The sequence below is a fragment of the Chrysemys picta genome, chromosome 9, assembly GCF_011386835.1.
Source record: "Chrysemys picta bellii isolate R12L10 chromosome 9, ASM1138683v2, whole genome shotgun sequence".
Classification (NCBI taxonomy): Eukaryota; Metazoa; Chordata; order Testudines; family Emydidae; genus Chrysemys; species Chrysemys picta.
The window spans coordinates 16,526,881-16,551,511 of NC_088799.1; the positions used below are offsets into that span (position 1 = coordinate 16,526,881).

Here is a 24,631-nt window from a genome sequence, read left to right on the forward strand (position 1 = left end):
ATCCCTGACAGGTGTTTGTCTAACCTGCTCTTAAAAATCTCCAATGATGGAGATTCCACAATCTTCCTAGGCAATTTATTTCAGTGCTTAACCATCCTGACAGTTAAGAAGTTTTTCCTAATGTCCAATCTAAACCTCCCTTGCTGCAATTTAAGCCCATTGCTTCTTGTCCTATCCTCAGAGGTTAAGAAGAACAATTTTTCTCCTTCCTCCTTGTAACAACCTTTTATGTACTTGAAAATTGTTATGTCCCCACTCAGTCTTCTCTTTTCCAGACTCAACAAAACCAATTTTTTCAATCTTCCCTCATAGGTCATGTTTTCTAGATCTTTAATCATTTTTGTTGCTCTTCTCTGGACTTTCTCCCATTTTTCCACGTCTTGCCTGAAATGTGACGCCCAGAACTGGACACACTACTCCAGCTGAGGCCCAATCAGTGCAGAGTAGAGCGGAAGAATTACTTCTCATGTTGTACTTACAACACTCATGCTACCCTGTTTCCCCGAAAATAAGACAGTGTCTTATATTAATTTTTGCTCCCAAAGATGCGCTAGGTCTTATTTTCAGGGGATGTCTTATTTTTCAGAAATGAAAAATGCCTTATTATCGGTGGATGCCTTATTATCGGGGAGGTCTTATTATCGTGGGGATGCCTTATATTACAACGAGAGGCAAAACTGTAAGTAGGCCTTATTTTCGGAGGATGTCTTATTTTCGGGGAAACAGGGTAATACATCCCAGAATGATGTTTGCTTTTTTTGCAACAGTGTTACACTGTTGACTCATATTTAGCTTATGGTCCACTATGACTCCCAGATCCCTTTCTGCAGTACCCCCATATCCCTTTCTGCAGTATCACTAGGCAGTGATTTCCCATTTTGTGTGTGTGCAAATGATTGTTCCTTCCTAAATGGAGTACATTGCATTTGTCCTTTTTGAATTTCATCCTTTTTACAAACTATTTACAATTCTGTTTTATATCCCACAGTAAGAATTAAATTATTCCTAATCAACATAAGACAAATGGTTTAGAAGGAGAACCTGAATCAAAAGAAGGGAAAAAAAACAGTTAGGAATACACTGATCATCTTGGCTGTATTCTGGAAGTCACAGGGAGACTTGCCTCTTTAAGATAGAGAGGGGCCCGCTTCACCTGTGACTGGTCAGGTGCCTTCCAACTGGGCTTCAGAGCAGGACCATATCAAAAAGAGGAGACTGAGACAAAGAGAGAGAGTGTGAGCATGTCAGAGTCAGGAAGGGGCAGCAGGCATGAGCAGCCTGAGACCAGAGGAGAAACAGAAGAGTAGCAAAGAGTGGCTAGAGGGAAAGAACAGTAGGAAAACAGTAACTGCGAGCTGCTGGTGACTAGTTCTGAGGAAAGCTGTTGGGAGGACTGACTAATGCTGGGGAACCTTTATGAGTTGCAGGAAAGCTTGTGCAGAGGCCTTAGGAATGAGGGAAAGAACCAGTCTGATCAGTGCAAGCCAGACCTAGATGCAAGAAGTTGACTCTAGAGGAAGATCCGCAGGACCAGAGGTAAAACTCATAGGTAAGGAGGCCTGAGGAGTGGAATGCTGCAGGCATCTAATGTGCGGCTATAGAAGATGACTTGTGGGAAAGAAACTGGTCTTGGAACTCTCAGGTGAATGCCCCGTAGAGTGAGGGTTCTGGAACAGGGATAAAGAAACTGGGGTTGAAGCGTTAATGACTCTCAGGTGGGCAACCAGAGAATGGTGACCTCTGAACGGGATTGAAGAGTGTTATGTTGTAACCTTGAAGCATGCTGTGGTCTACTTTGGGGTTTTGGGAGAAGCTGTTTTTACCATGAGGGATGTGAAGATTGTGGCACTTGATATGAATAAAAGCATCTGAATTTGTTGCTGAGAGAGACACCATTCATTTGCATAGGCAGCTGAAATGGAAACTGAGGCGAGCTATGCCTGTGCTTCTAATGTTGGCAGCAGGAGGGTGCCCACGTTGAGGTTTCCCTATAACACTGAGAGATACACAATAGAGCACTTTGTTTCTACCCAGGCAAAACTGAGACTTTGAACTACTATAGTATTACAGCACCATTATACCAAATACAGGTGGAGTAATCCTGATACCACACCACCCTAAGCGAGCAGGGTATGGGTACAAGTTAAAGTAGTATCCTTAGCCCCTGGAGGAAGGAAACAAAATCCAGCTCTCCTCAGCCAGGAAGGTCACCTTAACTTGGGGCTTTTAAGGGTGGTGATGGGAGAGCGGTGGAGAAAGGAGGTGACGGACACCCTTCAAAAAATAAAAAATGATTAGCATAAACATTTTAAACATCAACATGACTTACTGAACACTCAAGCAAGAAATGCTTTCATTTTATGAGAGTAGAATTTGCTGTTATATTACTGCCATTTTTGTATAACATTTTACCAGTGAATACAAGATCAGGAGGATAGGGTGTCATCTCCAAAAGTTACAAGGAAACTAAGTGATTGAAAAATATAAAATATAACCATTCAAACTACCAAGAAAGTTATAATACAAGTATATAGCTCTTACATAGCCCTTTATATCTGAAAAACACTATGAAGCTTAATTGAGCCTCACTACACCCATCTGAGATACGTAATCATTACCCTCATTTCCATTTTACAGATAGAGAAACTAGGGCAGGAAGTCCAGAAGCTCGTCCAAGGCTACAGAAAGCAGTCTGTATGAAGTTAGAAGTAGAAGTAGGACTTCTTGTCTAATAGTCCTAATGCCACACAAAACACCTCAAAATTTTTGTAACATTACTTCACAATGAAAAGTGAACTAAAAATAGGGTTTGAAAAAAATCACTGGCCATGGCACATGGGAAGGTTTCCCTGGCTATTATGAGACTAAGCCATCAATTTCATATTAAAAGATAATTTATACCCCTTATCATTACAAAGATAAGTTTCCGGATGAGAACAGAATAGCTAATGTAGTATTGTCTTGCCAAGTCTGCACACAGTACCTCTACTCCTCTTCATAGCTCAGTGAGGCAACAAGACAATGAAATTAACAAGATTCTGGTTAGTTTCCTGCTTCCATTCAGAACGTACAGGAATACTGTGAAGCTATCATGAATCATGTTAGTTTAATGCTGCTACTGCTGTTTGACAAAGCTCTGTCTTTATTCACAGAGAAAAAAGACCCAAAAACTGGAGACTAAGAGAGGGGTTGTGTAGTGGAAACTTGCTGCCACTTTCCCTGCGGCAGCTTGAAGGCTTTGGGGAAGTAAAGTAGCAGAGTCCCTTTCACAGCAACCAGGATACTCAAGAGGATGGGAAAGAGACAGAAAGCTACTTCTCCCTTTCAGCAGCTAGAGGTGGGATGTGGTATCAGATTTATCAGCCACCTGCTACTCAGTGACTGATGTGAACATTAGACCCCCCCCAAGCAGGGTGCAGGGATAACTCCCTGTTAGAAATCTCAGTCCTCCACCCTTACCAGCAGACAGGGTGGAAGACAGATAGGGCTTTTCACCAGGGTGTCTTACTCTGGACCTCACTTCTGCTTTCCTGACTGTGTCTTCTGCATCTACTTCAGGTTGGTAAATGTAATCTTCTGACTAGTAAGTGCCTTGTTAATTTCCCTGGGCTATAAATGATATACAGCTTACTAATTAAAAATATTAGTAACCTAAATTTTAAAAAAAGTACAATATTAGTAAATATGCAGTATCATTATTTGGTTACAATTAATCTTACCAATAAAATAATCAACTCTGTGGCCCATCATGTTGGTAGATTTTGTTGGACAGTTGAAACGTAGGTATTTGGCTACAGCTTTCTCCTCTTTGAACGGCTCACCAACTTCCTATAATATAAAATTATAAAATTAATACTGGTTTCCACCACCTCCTTTCCTTTCCACCACCTCCTCCCACTTTGTGGGGGCATAAATTAAAGCAGCGGTCCTCAGGGGTTGTTCTGCTGACATAGGATCACCAGAGTATAGCATCATGCTATCCCCCAAAAGTCCCCCAGGCATTCTATTATACCAGTTCTGTCTCACAAGGGTATTCTCCAACTACACCTTCACAGCATCTTTAAGTGGAATGGCACAAATGGGACTTAGCTTGGGCTAAGGATCTGTACTATTTTGAAAGAATTTGAAAGAAATTTGTTTAGATAAGCTATTAATCATTGCAAGATGGGTCTCCTAATAGGAATTACGGTAGTGGATATTTTATAAAAGTATATAAGCATGTAGAGGCTCAAGTTACAGTTGTGAGTTACTGAGTTTATAGTAAACCCCAATTTTCACTCACTTGCCTGTCCAGATGTTTTGCTGTCTGATGGGAGACATTTGTGGAGAAAAGAATGTGTTCCTGTTTAGTCTGAAAAGGACTGTATTTGATCCAAGAGTATTTTTAACTGATGGCATGAGTGCCTAGAACCTGGGACAGGCTTCACTTATGAGTTAATTTTTATTTATTTATATTTAACAAGTTAATTTCACTCTTTTTCAAAGAATTATGTACTCATTCAGTACACATTTTTATACAAAATTCAAGCAAATGACCTCAAGCACACAGCATGTGAAACTCAATTATCTTGTCTAAATCATATGAAAGGTGGAAGACAATAACAAAATTAAAAATTAAAGCTTACACTGTGTCCTAGAGAGAGAACATTTATTTTCTGTTTGTCTTTGTTGGTTTGTGTAACATCTTTAGCATTCATTTATGAAATCTGTCAAAGTAAAAATATCACTCTGGGGAAAAAAAACAAACCACATTTGCTCTTTTATAACACATTTCATCCAAGGATCTCAAAGCACTTTACAGGCATGAATTAGCATTTAGACCCATCAAGCAGGTCAGTATTGGAAACTCAGGCACAAAGGCTAGGGGGTCAGATTTTCAAAAGTATTTAAGTGTCTATCTTACATCTTCAGGTATTTAGTGGGATTTACAAAAGTGCCTACCTCCACCTTTAGGCACCTAAATACCCCTGAAAATCTAGCCCCAAGTGATGAGCTAAGACTAAGACTAACTGTAGACTAAGTGACTGGTATATGAGTTGCCCAAGTCCCTCAAAGGAAGCCTGTTACAGAACCAGGCCTAGAAGTAAGATCTCCAGATTACTAGGGTACTATATTTTAACTGTAAGACATGCATCCTTTCTTTAAGAAAAAACAATATTGCTCATTGCAGTGTTCTTGTAGTCATATTGGTCCCAGGTTAATAGAAAGACAAGATGGGTGAGGTAATATCTGTTATTGGTCCAATTGAAGATATTACCTCACCAACCTTCTCTCTCTCTACTACTGATCATTGACATTGTGTCCCCATATAAATCTCTCTCACTAAAAAAGAATCATCTATTTTTTCACTTTATTATATTCAGTCATAGCTTTAATTTTGTTGTGCAACAACTAAAAGCATCACATTTCAAAATTAATATTTAATGACAAAATAGTAGGAGACAACATTTTAAAAACAAAGGTCATGCCTAATTTTTTCTCCTAACCTTATGCCAGGTGATTTGGTCCTTTCCCCACACCTGACTTGGATTTTTTGAAGACCACACTACTTGTCTGACTGACAGTAAGTGCTGTCATAATGGAATAAATTATCTTTGTCTTCATATCCTGTTTTGCTACATCTCCTGTTTTTCTTGTTCTTCTTTTCTTCCTCCTCTACTATCTGACATCTCTTATGTGTACACTCCTCTGTCTCTTGCCATTCTCCTTCCCTGTCTCTCCATTCAGCACCTGACCTCTTTTTAAAAAAAATCACCATGAAACTAACTGAAAAGAGCCCTAACAAATGGGAAAATTGGTTTAGTTTTAGTAAAAAGTGTTCTATTGTCACTTCTGAAGATCAGTCCTTTATTCATCCACCAAAGGGGTAAACCACGGAAACAGTGGTGCAAGCTATTGTACAATGTCCTACCCACAGATTCCAACCCAAATGTAGAACCACCAACTGTAGGATTATGATGTTAAAGTCTTCATAAAAATAACAACCAACACATCTTTCATCTAGTTGAATCCCAAAAGCCTGTGTATAGTGGTTAGAGAAACAGACTGAAAGTCAAGAAATCTGGATTTCTATTCCCATGTCTGCCACCAACTTGCACTGAGCCATTGGCCAACCACAACCCTTGCCTCAGTTTCTCCATCTATGTAATAGTGGTTATATATACACTAATATTTGTGAAATACAGTGACAATAAGATGAGAGGCATTTAATAAGTATTAATTATTTATCCAAATGAAAGTATAGGCACAATTTTAGGTAGGCACCATATAATTATCCACTTTAGAATTTGGCCAGTTCAGTTCAACCTAAGTGCCTATTCAGTCAACAGCTTAGTCTCTGAAACTGCCAACAAAGTGCCAGCTGTGATGTTCAACTGAACACCTGTCCAAATGAACTGGACTAAGACGACTTTGTGTTTAAGTGAATACTTTCATTGTAGGTTATAAAACATGTTTGTTTTTTTAACAAGAGATGAAAGAGCACATTGGATCAGGTTTCTTAGGTAACAGGTATACGGGGGGGGGGGGGGGGGGGGGATTGTGGTGATGTTTTTCTTTTTTGACCATATGTATTTAGACTTTTTCTTAAACAGATATTAACCTGGAGTCTGTAAAGGAAACGTTTATTTTTTTAAATACATCCTTTTATATATATATATATATAGATAGATTTTTCTCAGAAAAATTAAAGTCTTGGGTCTTCAGAAACCTCAATATCACTAAGTATCACACCATTTTTAGCAATCTGATTTTCTCTTTTCAACATTTTGTTGAATATAGTGCTCTTCCTACTACCTCAGTTAAACTGCCACCCAAGTAAGATTTACTAGAATTTTTATCTCCAAAATCCCTTTTATTGATCCTTCAAAGACCAAAATTTTAATAAATTTCACCCTGCTGCCAGAACACTACACAGAAGAGAGCTGTGTGGTAGGGAAACACCACTGAGTGGAAACAGAACAAAAAGGAAAAGAGGTGAGGGTGGGATTTCAAGAGGGAGAGAAACAACACAACTAGATATGGGGAAAATGAGAGACTACATAACTATGGAAAGGAAACAAATCCTGGTGGGATATGAGAAACTTGTTTTTTTCTTATTTTGCCTAAATCAAGAGCCTAACCTCCTTCATTGTTCTATGTCTAGATTAATAGATTCCCAAGACAGAACACCAACTGTAGTAATCTAGTCTGACCTCCTGTATAGCACAGGGCACAAAATTTCCCTAAAATAATTCCTAGAGCATATAATTTAGAAAAACATCCAATCTCGATTTAAAAATTATTAGTGATGGAGAATCCACCATGAATCTTGATACATTGCTCCAGTGGTTAATTATTCTCATTGTTAAAAATTTACACCCTATTTCCAGTGTGAATTTGTCTAGTTTCAATTTCCAGCCATTGGATTGTGTTATACCTCTCTCTGCTAGATGGAAGAGCCCACTATAAAAATATGTATTCCTCATGTAGATACTTGTGGACTGAAATCAAATCACATCACCCCGTTACCATCTCTTTGTTAAGTTAAATAAATTGAGCTCCCAGAGTCTATCACTATGAGGCACGTTTGCTAATCCTTTAATCATTCTCATGGTTCTTCTTTGAACCTTCTCCAATTTTTCAACATCCTTTTAGAATTGTGGACACCAGAACTGGACACAGTATTCCAGGAGCAGTTGCACTAGTGCCAGATACAAAGATAAAATAACCTCTCTACTCTTACTCGAGATTCCCCTGTTTATGCATCCAAGGATTGTATTAGTCCTTTTGGCCACAGCATCACACTTGGAAATCATATTCAACTGATAATCCACCAAGACTCCAAATCTTTTTCAGAGTCACTACTTTCCAGGATAGAGTTCCCCTCTCTTGTGAGTATGGCCTGCATTCTTTGTTCCTAGATGAATACATTTACATTAGTCATACTAAAATGCACATTGTTTGTTTGTGCTCAGTTTAACAAGCAATCCAGATTGCTGTGTATTAGTGACCTGTCCTCAATATTTACTATTTCCCCAATTTGTGTGTCATCTGCAAACTTTTAGTGATGATTTTGTGTTTTCTTCTAGGTCATAGATAAAAATGTTAAATAGTGCAGGGCCAAGAACAGATCCCTGTGGGACCCCACTAAAGACACACCTACTTGATGATTCCCTGTTTCCCAGCTTTTAATCCATTTAATGTGTGCCATGGTTAATTATACATTGTTCTCTATGCCACGCGTCCAGGCAAAGTCTCCTCTTTAAAACCCTATGAATATATATTATTAGCCATTGCATTCTATTGAAAGCCACCAGCAAAGAACTATTTTAAGAACATTTTACAGAAATTTAAAAGTTTTTATTGGAGCTTCTTTTCATCTCATCTCTTTCCTCCTGTAAAGTCGTTTGACTTAATTACTATGAATTCAATGTCAGACACATAAAATCCTCCAAGAAGTTATTTTAAATAGTTTTTCTAAACATAAAATTGTTTTGACTATACTGTTACCTTTGCACCTTCCATGGCTAGATGTCCCATTGCTGGGAATCTCTCCCTTCTCAATGGGATAAAGCTCCTGCTCACTGCCCAGCAAGGCCATAAAATGCCAGACTTTAAAGTCAGGCTTTTTTATAGCTATTCACTGGCAGATAATTGGAAGCTTAAACACCAGCCTATAATAAACAGTTAGGGTGGAGTCCACAAAACAACAGTCGACTCCTAACTTATATTAAGGTTCCTAACTTCCACCGATTAAACAGAAGTTAGGAGCCTACATTGATTCATGGATTCCACCCTTGGTTCCAGAAAATCTGATATACCCTTATAATGGAAAAATTGACTCTCTTAATAGAGGCGGCTTGCAGTATTACTTTGAAAACTGGTGATCCTTTTTGAACTATGTCAAGACAGTCCAAGAAGCTGAGAAAAACAATTGACTCATTTTGGCCAATTAAGAACTCTGCAAATTAAAGAATACTCTCTTCATGGACTCATCTCCAACATTCTGTTTGATATATGATGGAGAAACTGCTAAGAAGGCAACATATGTTTATCTACGTATTTGTGTTACAAATTTAGGCCTTGGTCTTGCCAACTCTTATACACATACTTAACTTTAAGCATGTGAATAGTCCTGCTCAATTCAGGAGTACTTCTTAAATGCTTTAAATTCGTGTATGAGTGTTTGCAGGATTGGAGCCTTAGGTTGTTATTACACCAGACATTAAATGTCATATGTAAATTGTTATTGGTGAGTGTTTTCCTGGACTGTATTTAATCCTATTTGTTTGTATTTTGTTTGCTATATAAAGAATAATTCAATCACTGACACTTTAGAGTATTGTATATTATTGCAATGGATGCAGTTCTAACTTGTAAGCACCTGATTATTTTCTTGTTCTATCTATGCTTTTTCCAGTTTCTTCTTTTTTTAATAGTAATTTTTTTAAAAGTTAAAAAAAGAACAGGTCACAAGCATAAGAATGAATCCTGCCCTTCTTGGGCCTCAAACCAGGTATGATTTCCCCTCCTCCCCCCCAGAAAATTCCACACTGGGAAGAAGAAAGAGGAAACGTTTCTCTGACAGTTTTTTGTTGGTGGTGGTGGTGGTTTTTAATGGTGGCTGTTTGACACTGATCACAGGCATGGCATGCTAGAATAAGTCCCAGTGTGATAGATTAGTGAGTATGGGGCACGTGAGATGATCAAAGTGAATAAATACATGTATTGTATGACTCTACAATTCATTACATGAACACTGCGTCCATGAGTTCACAAATGTGCATACACACACATATATATTCCCAGACAAAATATGCTAAAATGAAGTTAAGGTTGAGAGGATATATCAGTAATTTAACAGTAATACAACATTACGGGGATGGCATAATTATTCCCAAAAGATACATTACAAACCCAGGAAATTCAGAGTTAAGGTTACATTTAGAAGAACTCCAAACATATTCAGGTTAAAAAAAAAAAATACATGGTGAAGAAATCTAAACAACCTCATCTCTGCCCTGAAGTAATGTAGTATTTGTGATCCCAGATTAAATTTATTTTTAAAGACAGATTTTTTCACATATTCCCCTCCCTGCAGGGCATCATTTTCTGGGTTTGTAATGCTTGGGTTTAGGAACATTACAACTTCTCTATAACGTTTTCAACTGGGAAGTTACTGATATATTTGATATATAGTCTCAAACTTAATTCCATGTTAATGCAGTTTCTTGTCTCCATTTCTCTAAGGTTTTTTCAGACATGAATACTAAACAAGAAACCTAAGAAGAATATTACCATACAACATTTCTAATTATTTGAAGATCTGTAATATCAACCTCAAAATCTTTTTTTGAAATTTTAAATTTAGGGGCAAATTCAACAGTACACCAAAATAGCCAGAGCACATCAGCTAGTTAAGATGGTTTTACAGCTGCTTTGCATCATCAGAGCAGCATTAAGCATACTGGAGAATCTGACCCTTAATTTGCAATTGACTTATTAAGTGAGAGGGCTGTATTAGCAAAACTGGTGATATGTGAAGGAGGGTAAGAGATCTTAGTCGGTGACTCTCTGTGCTTCCACGGTTCCCCCTGTGCTCTTGCACAAGATTTCAATTAATTTTAACTATATGGGAAGTCTGAAATGCCTGCATTATTCCATTGTTAAGATCATTTGGGACAGAGAAAAGATTGATAGCTGCTTAATTTCTTAAAGGATTGTCTTTAATTAACGTAAACTAACATAACAAAATAACTTGTAAATTCTCAGAAACTCTCTCTCACTCAATGACTGTTCCACTGTGGATAAATCATTAAATAGTCATTGGGCCAGAGACAGAGGGAAAGAATGACTGTAGTACAGTGGGTAAGGCGTCCACCTGGGAAGTCAGAGACCCTGGCTTCAGTTCCTCTGCTCCACTCACTTATTTATCCACGGTGGACAAGCTTCAGCAAGAGACTTTGAGGGAACCCCACATCAATGATTAGGGCACTCTCCTGAGAGATGTGGGATACCCCTGTCCAAATCATCCCTCTCCCTCTGCTAGAGAAGGGGGAATTGAACCGGGATCTCCCACATCCCAGGTGAATGCTCTAACCATGGGGCTAAAGTTATAAGATGGGCACCATCTCCTCCTCCTCCTCCTCCGGCCAGATTCTGAATGGGACCCAATCTGGTAGGCACATTCATAGGCCACCTACCAGTTTGGGCCATGCATGTGAGATAGGCAGCCAAATGCCTATCTTTCCTGGGCTTGTGAATCACTCTGCCGTTTAGGCAGGAGATGGTGTCTCAACACCTTGAGGAAGGCAGACATGCACACTCTCAGAGACATAAACATAGGCACAAAGGAGAACTTTTACCCTGAAAACTTAGGTGCCAAATGAGTTTAGATACCTACAGCATTTAGTGGGTGTTTTATGGATCTCAGTGGCACCAAAACTGGGATTTAGGAACTTAAGTACCTTGGATCCCACCCAATATGTTTTGGCAACCTGAACTACAGATGCCTTTATTGTTACAGTTGTAATAAATACTTTATTCCCCCAATTGAATATTTACTGAAAAACTGTATTTACTCCTCTCCCCCCCCATTAGTATTTGTCTAAGTAAACATTTAAATATGTAAGATTTGGGGGGGGGGGGAGAGGGAAAGGAGGAGGGGTGATTTACTGTGCCTGAAAAAACACCACTATTCACAAAAGTAATCATTTGTCTAAATTTCCCAAAAACTCATCTCTTTCACCAAAAGAAGCTGTTACAATAAAAGATATTACCTCACCCACCTTGTCCCTTTAAGAAAAATAATGAAACGTTTTAAACCATATTATGAAGAAAATCCCTTCCACATATTCTTGTTTACAACTGAATAGGTCTTTAAGCTGCAAGAAGGTATGAGAAATTCAGACGTTCTTTATAAAATACCGGTTCTTAAATGTGGAAACCCCTTCTGTCCCCTCCTCCAAGAGAAGAAAATTGTCATTCCCATTAATTCAATGGGCAGCGCACAGCCGCGCTTTTGCGACAGGTGAGGCGCACTGGGGGGGGGGGGGGGGTGCACCTCTGCACAGGTGTGTTTGTGCGTGTGGGGGGAGAGGGGGTAAGTGAGCATGCACAGGAGGTGGGTGGGTGCACGCAGGCCCGCACGGACAGGGCGGGGGTGATGTATTGCTACGATATCACGACAGGGGTAGCATGGCGAGGGTGGTCCGCGTGTGCTCACATGATGCAGGGTGCCAGCGGGACAGGTGGGCTGGGCTTTGCAAGCGGGTGGGGAGAGGGGCATGCGGCGGGGCGCGCAGGCTCCAGGCGGGAGAAGGGCAGGGGTGCTCCAGGGAGGAGAGGGGCACGCTGGCGGGGCTGTACGGGAGGGAGACGGGCTGGGGCGAGAGGCTAGTGGGGGGCCGGGGTGGGCAGGAGGCCGGAGGCCTCCAGGCCTCGGGGGTGGGGAGCAGGGCCAGCCGCAGGGGGCTCGAGCGGGCAGGGCAGGAGGACACAACGCGTCCCCGAGGGAAGCTGCACTACCTGGATCCGCTTCCTATGTCTCCTCCGCTCCGCCATGTTGTCGCCGTCTGGTTTGCCGGTGACGTGGGGGCGGGAGCCTCGCGAGAGGCCGCGGGAGCCGCTATGTAAGCGGGGCGGAGCTGACGGGTAGCTCAGTTGGGGCTCACGCCTGGCGGGAGGGGTTAGGGGTAGCGGGGGGGCTGGGATAGGGACCGGCTCGCCGGACGGGGGCGCAGGCGGTTTTGGCGGGCTCCCGGCGGGGCTCGAGCCAGGACACGTGCCCTGCGCTCCCGCTGTCCAGCACGGCGGGGGCGAGCACCCCGCTGGGTATTAGGCGGCCTCTTCAGTAGCGCGCTCCCTGCTCCCTCATCGCCCCGCCTGAGGGGAGGGGAATGTAGCTGTGGTGCCTGCATCTTACCTAGCGCCCCTGGACGGGCCACCGATGGTAGGTGCTGGTGTGGTGTCTACACTAGCGCTCACAGTGGTGTTAGTTAACACGTCTTAATCAACACGTTAATTAACTCATTAACCATTCAAGTGTGGCTGTATCCCTGGGGTTCTTTTCTCACCCTTGTGTCCAGGGTCATCACCATTTTGGGGCATTCGTGCCCCTTGGTCCCTGCTAGTCTCTTCCTGTGCCACACAACAGTTTTTTTTAGTCTGTCGAGGGCTGTAATGCTTTAGTCTAAAATCCAGGTTACTAGGTTCATTTCAAGGGATAACTGGGTGATAGCCTAGAATCTGAGGGGATGTTCTCTTCTGGCCTTCAACTACGACTCTGTGTCAGTATACACAAACTCATGTATGCAGCTATCACAATTTAGAACAATTGCCTGAAATGAGCCCCCAAATTTAGGTGCCCAATTGTGCATGCATTTTTGCACATTGGCTAGAGGCATCCTGTTTTGAAAAGGTCCAGAATTTGGTCCAAAAGGCTACAAAATTCTTGGTCAAAAATTTTAAACTGAATGCCCAAAGTTAAGCTCCTAAATCTATATTTACTCAGGTGTTTTTCTTCATCTCTGCCTACTGTGCTCATGTGTTCTATTCATGTACAATACAAAGCACGTCACAGTGTACCAAATGTGTGTGGCAGCACTCCAGGTACAGTCTGCCAGGTACGCTATTTTATGCCGGGCAATAGATTAAACAAACCAAAGAGTATCAGTAAATGGTCATAGACGTTATTCTCCATCTTGAAAGGCTGCCTCAAAACTAGATTAGTAATAACCCATTCTTTTGAATATAGGCACATACATTTAGAATGAACAATTGACTACACATTCCTAGATGAGAGATTAGACTAAAGCAAAGATACAGTAGTTGATGCACCGTGCCTCCATTTGTAGATGCCTGTTGATATGTCCACAGGTTATGAAGGCATTGTACCTGTTTAGGTTAGTCAGACCCTTTCCCATAGTTTAAGCGATAGGTGCAGATATACACCTTACATAAAAATCAAATACCTTTTTATCTGAGATTGTTTAACCACATGCTTTTACTAATAGGCCATATATATTAGCAAAGCATGTTTAGTTCTGTACCAGAATATGCAACCCACACCAAACCTTGTTGTACCTGGTTATTCCTGCTAATCTGGAAGCGCTCAGCCTGTCTCAGTTTGTATTCATGCGCAAATGAAAATTATACTATCAATTGAAAACAGTAAAAAAAAGGTTAAAATATTTTCAGATATACTTGCCCCTGAATCATCCTGCGCATTTTAGAATCACAATTTCTTATTTTTTGTAAACGTTTTTCTCTCCGTTGGTGCTGGACAACAGATCCACACAAGCTACAAGTTAAACTGGCTGACTGTAGAGGGGACTATACACAAAATAAATTGAAAATATAGGGAAATAAAGTTTTAATCTATTTTAGATAGAGTAAAATTAGGTGTTTCTTCTAAAAATAGTGGGTAAAATATATTCAGACAGAAGTGTGATGGTTAGGTTGACAGTAGCCTTTTAATAATTATTTTATGTGCTTAGCTGTTGAAGTTACAAAACAGTAGGTTCAAATTGAGGCTGTTGATTTAACTTTCCTGTGGAAGAGGTTTTGCCCATCTCCTGAATGACCAAGGATAACAACACTTTACTTGGTACAGAAGTGGTGAAATGCACAAGTGCTAATAGGACACTGACGTGGAAACATGACTTGATGTGCAGAATAATGACAAATGGCATGTGATGTAATGCTTAAATCTATCTTATGAGAAGCCTTCTGCTAATACTGCAAGAAAGCTTTGGCTACTCAGGTTAGAGACATATTCATACACACACAAAACACTTTAGAAAGAAAATGCTGTCACTCCCTGGAACAGCAAACTATGTCCTGTGCTATACCTCTCTGTCGTGTGTGTGAGGTAGCATGTATCTGTTGTTAACAGCAGACTTGTTAACTGAGTCATCAGCACATTAGGAATTTAAATAAGTGGAACAATGAAGTTTCTTAATTCAATCTACATACTGATCTTTCATTAAGAGGCATCTTACACAATTTCTGGAACCTGTATAGTAGGGAAATTCATGGTATTGGAGCAGTACTTGGAAAGTCTGCCTGGAAGAATGGAGACTTAGGTGAACTTGGCTCTGCAACAAACAGAGGACTACCTGAAGGCCAACAAAACAGAGGAACTGTTGTGGCCACAACCTTGAACTGAAGGAGTGGTAGTGATAGCCGGTAGAGCCATCCCAGAGAAGAACAAAGTGACTTTGGAACTCCAAGGAATGAACCAAATAGGAATAGGAATGCATACCAAAAATCGAGGAGGGAACTATTGGCCTTTCCTATAATTGCCTTCTATTGTGGTGGATATGTGGAATATAAAACAATTATTTCCCATGGTGGAACCTGACCATGGAGAGAGATTGTTTTTCAGATGTCACAAAGTCCAGTGCTGCCAGGGGACATCCTGTGCCAGTGCAGCTGAAAGAGATGGTATCAACCTTCATGGAGTTGGGGTGTGTCCAGACATTAGTATGATCAAGCTTAGTCAAAATTGAGTGATTGCAGGTAGCAGAACCTTTCAAGGTGATCTGTGTTCATGTGGATTCCAGATGTATAACTTACGGTGGTAGTTATCTCCCAACAAGTAAAAGGAGTCAGATGGCTCAATTCATACTCAAATGAGTATCTCACTTGTTCCAATGGCCTATTGTCTTTAGGAGATTGGATCATGCTCTTGCCTTGCTGGAGTCTGAATAGGGCATAGTAAGAGAAATGTTGTAGGTAAAGAGGAGACTGGATATGCTGGCAGCAACATAGGACTTCAGGAATTAGGTTCTGAATTTTGTGTATTGTGTTAGGAGTAGAGCGGGAATACAAGCAGCTTACAAAGTGGGTTTTGGATGTGTGAAGTTCAAATAGTCAAGATTGTTCTGTATTGTATCTATCTGATTTAGATAGTAAGCTGCATAGGGCACAGACAGTGTCTTTGTAAAATGTCATCCACAACTATGGAACCAGTGTTTACAGACTTCTTTATAATACTGGGTTTTCTGATTTTACAAATGCTGCTGCTCTTAAAAATCAAGATGGCTATTGTGACGCTACATCCCATATTCTTCATAGAAAGATGGTTATGATATGAATATGGCATAACTAAGATATATTTTATGCAAGATGGCTCATATAAGGTATCATTGGAAAGGTTATAATTTACTGAATGTGATTATCAAATTTGTATGCATGTATCATTTCTGTATCTAAAGTTAGGAATATTGACTATGTAACAATTACATCTGTGTGTAAATTTGGGAAACGCCCATCAGACAATAAGCAATCAGCCTTAATGGGCCATTAGAAAATGACAATGAGTCTTTGAAGATGTGGATTTCCAATAAGGCCTGGAGTTCCTTCCTGTGGACATTGCAAATAAACCTGGTTTCATAGTTGCTTTGACACTGCAAGGTCAGGTGATAAGATCACCTGATACAAAATACCATCTTGGATACTGTTGGTACTTTTCCTCTGTAGGCAGATGGGGATCAAACAAAGGTTTCCCGCCTGGGGTAAATCCTTTTTGAGGCTGGGGAGGGGGGGTTAATCTGGACTCTCCTCCATTGTGTACCCAAGAAGAAAGACTGCTGAAAATACCTGAAGGGACAAAGGAACTAACCTGAGAGGAAAGGCAGGGGTGAGTCCAGACTGAGACGGGTCCAGTCTGTAAGAATAAATAACTGGAACTCTAAGCTACAGAAACTCTGCAACTTGCCTAAAATAACAGTTAGGGTGAGAAATTACTTCTTGAAACCAGTCTCTTTAAGATCTTAAGCTTAGTATGCGTGTTTTGTTTTATTTGCTTAGTAATCTGCTTTGTTCTGTTATCCCTTATAATCACTTAATATAAATGTTATTGTTATCCCTTATAATCACTTAATATAAATTTTATTGTTAATAAATTTGTTTTGTTTATTATTAAACCCAGTTTGTCCAATTTCTAACTGGGGGTGGGGCAAGAAGTTGTGCATATCTCTCTTCACATTAAGGGAGAGGGTGAATTTTTATGAGCTAGCACTGTGCAGATCTTTCTATACAGCGCAAGACAATATTATTTTGGGTTTATTCACCAAAGGGGGTGTGCATGTGAGTGCTAGGTGAATACTCTCACACAGAGCTGACTTAGGTCTGTGTCTGCACCTGGGTGTGGCCCTACCTTTGTGTGTGCGCTGCAAAAATCCAGAGAGCCTAATTCAGCAAAACGGAGAGGGAATCCAGGCTGGTGGAACAGAAGGGGCTTACTGAAACCCAAGTACATCAGGTGGCATCCCAAAAAGGGGGTCTAACCCGTCACAGTTATCACTACACATATACACACATTTGTCCATTTTAGTTAGAAACCTATTTTCTAATACATTTCACAGATTATACATGGTGTGAAGCTCTTGCAATGATATGAACTTTCAAACTGGTCTGCTTTCTTTTTAAGGGAAATCCTAACACAGCTTTCTGTATCCTTTAAGACAAATAATACACAATTGACTGAAAGGGACGATTCAGAAGTCACCCAGAAACCCACTACAGGGCCCAGACAAAAGAATGGAACCAGTATGGTCCATCATGTAACACATACTTCGGGACAACTTAATCTGCAGATCACTGGCACTTTAAGCCTTACCAGCTGTTTTAAAGCTGTATTGTATCAATGTATAGAAAGGGAGTCTTTAATCAGAGACTCCAGACAACCTCAACAGTAATGCTCCATATTAAAACAAAAAATCCTTGTGCAATTTGATATTGAAGTAATAAATGCAGATGTGCCAAAAAACATGAAATATATTTTAAAATGCATACTCTGCATTGCGTTACAAGTATAGATCAAATATAAAGAGAAAGCCATGACTGCAAGTGAATTATACTCTATTGTGCCAGTCTTTAACCTTCTCTTTCCAGGAAGGTTATTAAGAAGGTTATAGCTGGGCTACTTTGGTGTCATCTGGTGTCAGATTCCCTTGATCTCTTTCAGTCTGGCTTTGGACCTGATTATGTCAGGAAGAGTGGTCTCATTGGTTGATGATCTCCTAGAAATAGACAAAGTACATGTTGAAGCTGATTTTTCATTTTTTTCTTTTCTTTTAAAGATTTGTCAACAGTTTTTGATACCAGTGCCCATGAAGTTCTGTTAACACACCTGCAGATACTAGGATAGATGGGAAGATTTTATTCTTCTCAAATATATCCTAAATTGTGGGGTTACAGAATTGTTCATAATGCCTAAAAGTTCTCTCATATGGGATCCACTGTTCCAGTACTATTCTGTCACTGCTCTGGTTAATGTGTACAATATGTGAGGCCATTGCAGGAAGATAGTGAGAAATTTTGGACTATGTTGCCATCAGTGTTCAGGTGACACACAGCGCTATATCTGATTTTCATTGAGCATAGATGGAGTAGTGTATCCATTTCCCAGTCCCTGGCTAGGATTGAATGTGGATAGGGTGAGGTGGTTGCAGTTCAATCCAGACAAGTTGTTGATGCTGGTAGGATGGGGCAGCATCTAGCAAAAGGCAAGATGGGGTGATGCCTGCCTCCGTGATTGAGGAGGACTGACTACATTTTGTCAATGAGGTTTGCAGTTTGGGCAGAGGAAACTTTTGGATCCCACTTTGCTCCTGAATTCTCAGGAGAGATCAACAGCCTAATGCTTTTTTTCATCCAAGTCTGGTTAGGAAACTGAAACTGTAACCATTTTCTGTGGTGTAGGCCTTGCTGCTGTTACCCATTCCTCCAAGATTAATTATTGCAATGCACCTGACGGGATACCCTCAAGAAACAACTCAGAAGCTACAACAGCTGCAGAAAGCAGCTGACCACCTCCAAGGAGAACTTAACACCAGTTTTCCAGACTGATTTTGCTTCCTATTTGCTTCCAAATGAAATACAGATTATTGACAATGATCTATAACAGTAGTTCTCAAACTTTTGTACTGGTGACCCCTTTCACATAGGAAGCCTCTGAGTGCGACCCCCCCCCCCTTATAAATTAAAAACACTTTTTTATATATTTAACATCATTAAAAATGCTGGAGACAAAGTGGTGTTTGGGGTGAAGACTAACAGCTTGCGACCCCCCATGTAATACCCTCGCAACCCCCTGAGGGGCCCTGACCCCCAGTTTGAGAACCCCTGATCTATAAAATCATGTACGACTCCTGTTTGGGATCTGCCTAACTGAGATGACACACCTTGTGCTATTTGTAATTCAGAATGTTGAGGTGAGCCAGGTACCTCCTTAGCTTTAAAAAGCTTGAAGCTGGAGTCAGGGCCTTTGTTTCTAATATGTATATTTCTGCTAGTCTAACAGAAACAGAGTTTGTTGACCATTTTAGGATCTATTTTCATAGGCTTTTATCTCAAGGAACTGATTTTGAGGGATGGACACAGTTCACAGTGTGGAGGTGCGAATTTATTCTACTTTTGTTTTATATCGGTCAATAAATTGTGTATGACTTTAGTAATTTTATATTGCACTTGGACACAATGTGTTGGGCACATTTTACATATAAAAACAAGTAAATAGGTGCTAGGAATTGGGGGTAACATCCCATATGTGAGATTTTACATACAACCAATGGTAAAACTGGTAGTATATTCCATGAGATGTAAACAGTAATGATTGGTGGATTTTAATGTATGCATACATAAAGTGAGGCATTTTGGTTCTAAGAATCATAAAGCAACCCGTATGATGCCGTGTAAAGAGCTGGAATATACTGACAGGCATAGACGACTGGTGCAAATATTCTTGGGGTTGGGTCTGAGTAGGGGATAGCCACAGGTGGGCCACGGCCCATTCCTATTAGCACCCAGGCCCAGCAAAATCTGAGCACCAGGAAAGTGCTTAAAGTAAGGGGGTGGGGGTCGCAACCCCAGATTGAGCAGGGGTACTGAGGGGCACATTCTTTTAGTGAAGCTGCTGCTCCCTCAGACCATTCAGCTGTTTTCCCATCAGCACTGAGTCCAACTCTGCCCCATGCCACCCAGTTCCAGTTAGCGCCTCCCCATAGGCTGATTGTTCCCTGCTGGCATAATAAAGGGACAGCCAGACCAAATTCGGGTGACACTGCGACCCAGTGCGTAGACTCCTGCTCCTAGTCCCGGGCTCTGCCCCCTGTGACTGATCCTGTGTCCAGGGAAAACAGGTCAGAGGCAGAGACTGGGAGCAGCAAGATCCTATGCGCCTGGCAAAGAGCGCAATTTGTGGGGACTGACCTCCTCTAGCCCTAGCCACCAGCTGCCTATGCTGATAGGGATTCAAGTCAGCTGTATGGGAAGGTGTTAGTCAGTTGCAGCAAAGAAGACTAGTCAGTTCCTGAGCTGCATCAGAAGTATTACAAACAAAACAAGAGAAGCCATTATACCAGGGATCGGCAACGTTCGGCATGCGGCTCGCCAGGGTAAGCACCCTGGCGGGCCGGGCCAGTTTTATTTATCTGCTGACGCGGCAGGTTCGGCCGATCGCGGCCCCCACTGGCCGCGGTTCGCCGTCCCGGGCCAATGGGGGCGGCAAGAAGCGGCGCGGGCAAGCGATGTGCTGGCCGCGGCTTCCCACCGCCCCCATTGGCCCAGGACGGCGAACCGCGGCCAGTGGCGGCTGCGATCAGCCGAACCTGCCGCGTCAGCAGGTAAATAAAACTGGCCCGGCCCGCCAGGGTGCTTACCCTGGCGAGCCGCATGCCGAACGTTGCCGACCCCTGCATTATACATTGTACAGCATCTGAGGGAAGTACCATGTGAAGTGCTGTGTCCAGTTTTCAGTAACCTTCTGTAAAACGTTTGTGGGAATGCTCAAATTCTGGAGAAGATTCTAAGGAGAGCGGCTCAACTGATAAAAGTTATGTAAGGTCATAGCTGTGACAACAGGTTGGTGAGCAGAAGCCTATAGAGTTTGTAGAGAAGTTTATGGGGATCATAATACAGTACTTAAAGGAGACCTAAAAAGTGTAGGTGAGGCTCTGTTTGAACTAAGCTACATTAAGAGAATATGTGGACAGCCCAGAAAACATAAATCTAGGTTAAAAAGTTAAGATGCTATTTTTTCCTCCACACTCAAAAAAATTAACATTTTGAATTCTCTGTCCTGTGAAGACTATTCCACAATTCTAGGATTTCTTTTTTTTAAAATGGGCAATTATTTGGTCACTGAATAGCCTGAAACATCGGTGGCACATGATTCTTAACTGGCAGTTCTTTCTTTGATGCACTGAATTACAATAATTTCCTGATTTGGGGTCAGATTGGAATTCCTCTCACTGATCATACGGAGTTTCCTTTAGAGATTTTTTCACCTTACTCTGGACTATTAAGAATGGTATCATCTATTAAGACTATATGGGCATAGTCCACATAATCAAATTCTGCAATATGGGGTGAGAGAAGACTGGTATTGATGGACCTTCCAACTTCTATTTTTTTTTCTTGTCAGAAGTATTTCTAATTCAGTTATTCCTAGCACAGATTGATTTTCAACACATCCAGTATTAAATTTTATTTATTAAGCCTTGTCATTGGGCTTGGCTCTGTACAAACAAGAATTCACAGTCCCTGCCCCTACTAGCTTACACATCTAGTGCAGACACAGGCAAAATAATTTGGACACATATAAGACATACACCCCTTCATTAACTGCTTCACTGCTGCCGAATGTGGCAGATATATTAAGTAAATAATTTCGAGTGCTACCACATGTATTCAGGTGCATCATCTGTGTTCAATTGTGATTTCAGTGGCACATCAGAACAAAAGAACACAGAGGTGGCATGGATACTGGAACACCAGTAAGTAACAAAGCTCAGCCAATATGGGTACATATTTGAGACTGCTAGTTACACCTCTGGTGCAGCATGTAATATTTGTTAAAAATATAGAAAGAATGTACAGGTATTGAGAATCAATAAGGCCTCTAATGTTTATATATATAAGAATAATCTGAAAAACACAGCAAGGGCTGAATATGTGGCCCTGTCTAGTAGTGCTGTGAAGAATTTTTTTTGCTCTTCATTCTTATTTCAGGAGCTGGTAGGGAACTCTTGGAAGAGAACATTCATCACTAGAGGTTTCTCCTTGTATATAAAGAGAATGGATGTGTCTGTTTATACAAACCCTCTTTCTTCCCACTTCATCCCACCACAGATTTCCACCCTGCAAACCTGTGTTCATTATATTTTGGCTGCCCTAAGTGAAATTTCTCAGGCATAGAAAACTGATAAATAATTCTTTTTTTTTTAGCAATGGGCAGAATAATCCCATATGTGCAAAATGATCACGTTTCTTTCACAGTCCAAGTGCAAAGTTCAGATCCCAATTTTCCCCACCTTTTGGAGTTTTTCAGATTTGAGCCCATTTAGAAAGATAGGCCTATACCCCAAAATTCAGCTCCAGATCTGAAATCTTCTTATTCTAGGGTATGGGATATATTGTGTTAAATTCCCCTCTGGTTTCTTTAAAAATAAATCTGGCTTCCTTCCTATCCTTATCCTTAATAGGTACTGCAAAGGTGCTATGCTCAGCTGCAAAGAGATGTCATCTTAGCCTCTTTTAGCTTTGCAGTGATATTTCGTGACCAATTGACCTGAGAGAATAGCAGAGCTCTACCCTCCCATGTGGAGGAGAATTTCATGGGGACTGTGTAAACTCTTTTTATATAGAAAGAAAAACAGTAAGGCTTTCATGAAGGTACAAGTTTGAAAGTCTTGCAACTTAAAATTAAGTCACAAATGGAATGTTCCAAACAATGAGAAGGAAGGGAGCAATTGGAAGACCATTGCATTAATTGTTTTTAATAAGATAAAGGGATACTGCCAACAGGAAATGTAGTCGGTTTTACAAAAAAATAAATAATTTTAAAATAGCTTCAGGTACTACACCTGCCCCTGAGTCTCCCTGACAATTTTTGTGGTTTTACAATTGCATTTTTTAAAATTGTCTTTCCTGTTGCTGTGTTGAAAAACTACACAAACAAAATGGAATGTGACTACAGTGAAACTTACTACGAATAAAGAGCAGTCAAGAGCACAAATGAAAGAATGAAGAATAATTTTTTACTCTAATCTCTTTCACTTTTAGTAATCATAGGCATTACTGACTAGAATATTAGGTAAAGATGTTTCAGGAAGAATGTGATTTTTAAGTTGACAGTGCCCTTTTATCCAAAAGTTTTAAAAGTAAATTTTGATTATTTTACAAAAAAACCCAAAATCCTTTCTTAGAAAGTTTTTAGCCATGAAAAATACAGAAAAGTTAATGAAAAGGGTAGAGGTCAATACTTGCTAAAGTTATTTGAGAAAAATTGAACAGCAAACTAATTGCCATTCTAAGTTTAATAACACTTAGTTTTTTTTCTTTGTTTTTTTTTGTAGAGAACCTTATGGAGTTATACTTAGGTTTTCCGGCTTCAGGGTTTGCTTGTTTTTTTTTTTTTTTTCTGATTATAGGTGTTTATTTTTAGGGAATTTTTTATTCATATTTTAGAAGTAAACAATATGAGGTTTTTTTAATCTCTACTTAAAACATTGTTTTCTTTGAATTATATCAAAAATTGTTCCCCTTTGTAGCCCTTTACTCCAAGGGATGATCTCCAAAGATCTGATCTAAAAACCAAAGTCAACAGAAAGACTCCCATTGACTTCAACGGGATTAGGATCGGGGCCTTCATGAGTATGAGAGGACTGTAGGGTCCTTCGGCACTATAAATAGTTTTACATACTGCAAAAATGGCAAATTTGGGGTATTTTGCTATGTATATCAGACATATGCATCGGTAGGATTTATTGGGTTTTATTAATTTAGCCCTAAAACCGGAAACCCTAGTTCTAGTATGTAGAGAAATACACAAATATATCAGTATTAGAGTCCAATCCTGCTCCAATAGAAATCAATGACAGAACTCCCATTGAAAGCAGAATCAGGCCCCTACTCTTTTTAGCCCCAAACTTCGCTGTTTCAGAAAGAGAATACTCCTAAAGGCCACCCAGTATGAACAGTACAATACAGTAAGATAAGCGTCTTCATTTAGTTGCTGCTGTTAGCATCTTGTCACACATTATCTAATGCACAAAGGTGTGATCTACAAGACCAAAGACATAATATAACATGATTTACTTAAAGATAAAACAAAAGAACAGGTTCCCCTAATCTAAAATGTTAAATTACTTTCCCCCCACAATCATGGTAAATTAAAAACGTACTTAGACACTTACTATCCTAAGCATCAGTTTTCCTTTTGTTTAATTACTCAAGGCCACATCAACTAGACTAGGGGGAAGAGACTCTCTGTTAATGACATACAGTAGAACCCCAGTTTATCAACCCTCAATTTACAAAACTCCATTTTATCCCAAAAATATGTGTGTTTCCAGACATAAGGGCTCAGTCCTGCAGGGATACGGATGAGACTGGGAAAGAGCATTGCAGAGCCACCATTAAGGCAGCAGGCTACTGACTATATCTCTCAGCCTGCCAAGACCTGAATGTGGGACAAAGTGTGTGACAAAAACCTACAGTGAGGAACACACAAAATAATGAATGCAGGAAACATCACAAAATGCTGTGAGATTTATCCCTTTCTAAAACCTCAGCTTCATGATCCTTATTTGATCTGTTGCAAATCATTTGCAACAGAACAAGTGAGGGGACACCAAATTAG

At 40.4% G+C, this 24,631-nt stretch overlaps 1 protein-coding gene across 5 annotated transcripts in view; it reads right to left on the minus strand.

Moving 5' to 3' along the window:
* Positions 1-24,631, minus strand: part of SEC62 (SEC62 homolog, preprotein translocation factor) — a 124,120-nt gene that overhangs the window by 18,797 nt on the left and 80,692 nt on the right. For 2 of the 5 annotated variants that reach the window (XM_065557802.1, XM_005299240.5), the window contains exons 1-2: positions 12,508-12,665; positions 3,720-3,828 (exon numbers count right to left, since the gene is read on the minus strand). The exons of 1 other annotated variant lie outside the window; for it this stretch is intronic. In XM_065557802.1, coding sequence (XP_065413874.1) covers positions 3,720-3,828; positions 12,508-12,543 — 145 coding nt within the window. In that variant the 5' untranslated portion in view covers positions 12,544-12,665. Of the gene's footprint in view, positions 1-3,719; positions 3,829-4,625; positions 4,729-12,507; positions 12,666-24,631 lie in introns of those variants that run through there. 2 more of the 5 variants (XM_042853755.2, XM_008164969.4) reach the window with 2 other exon arrangements.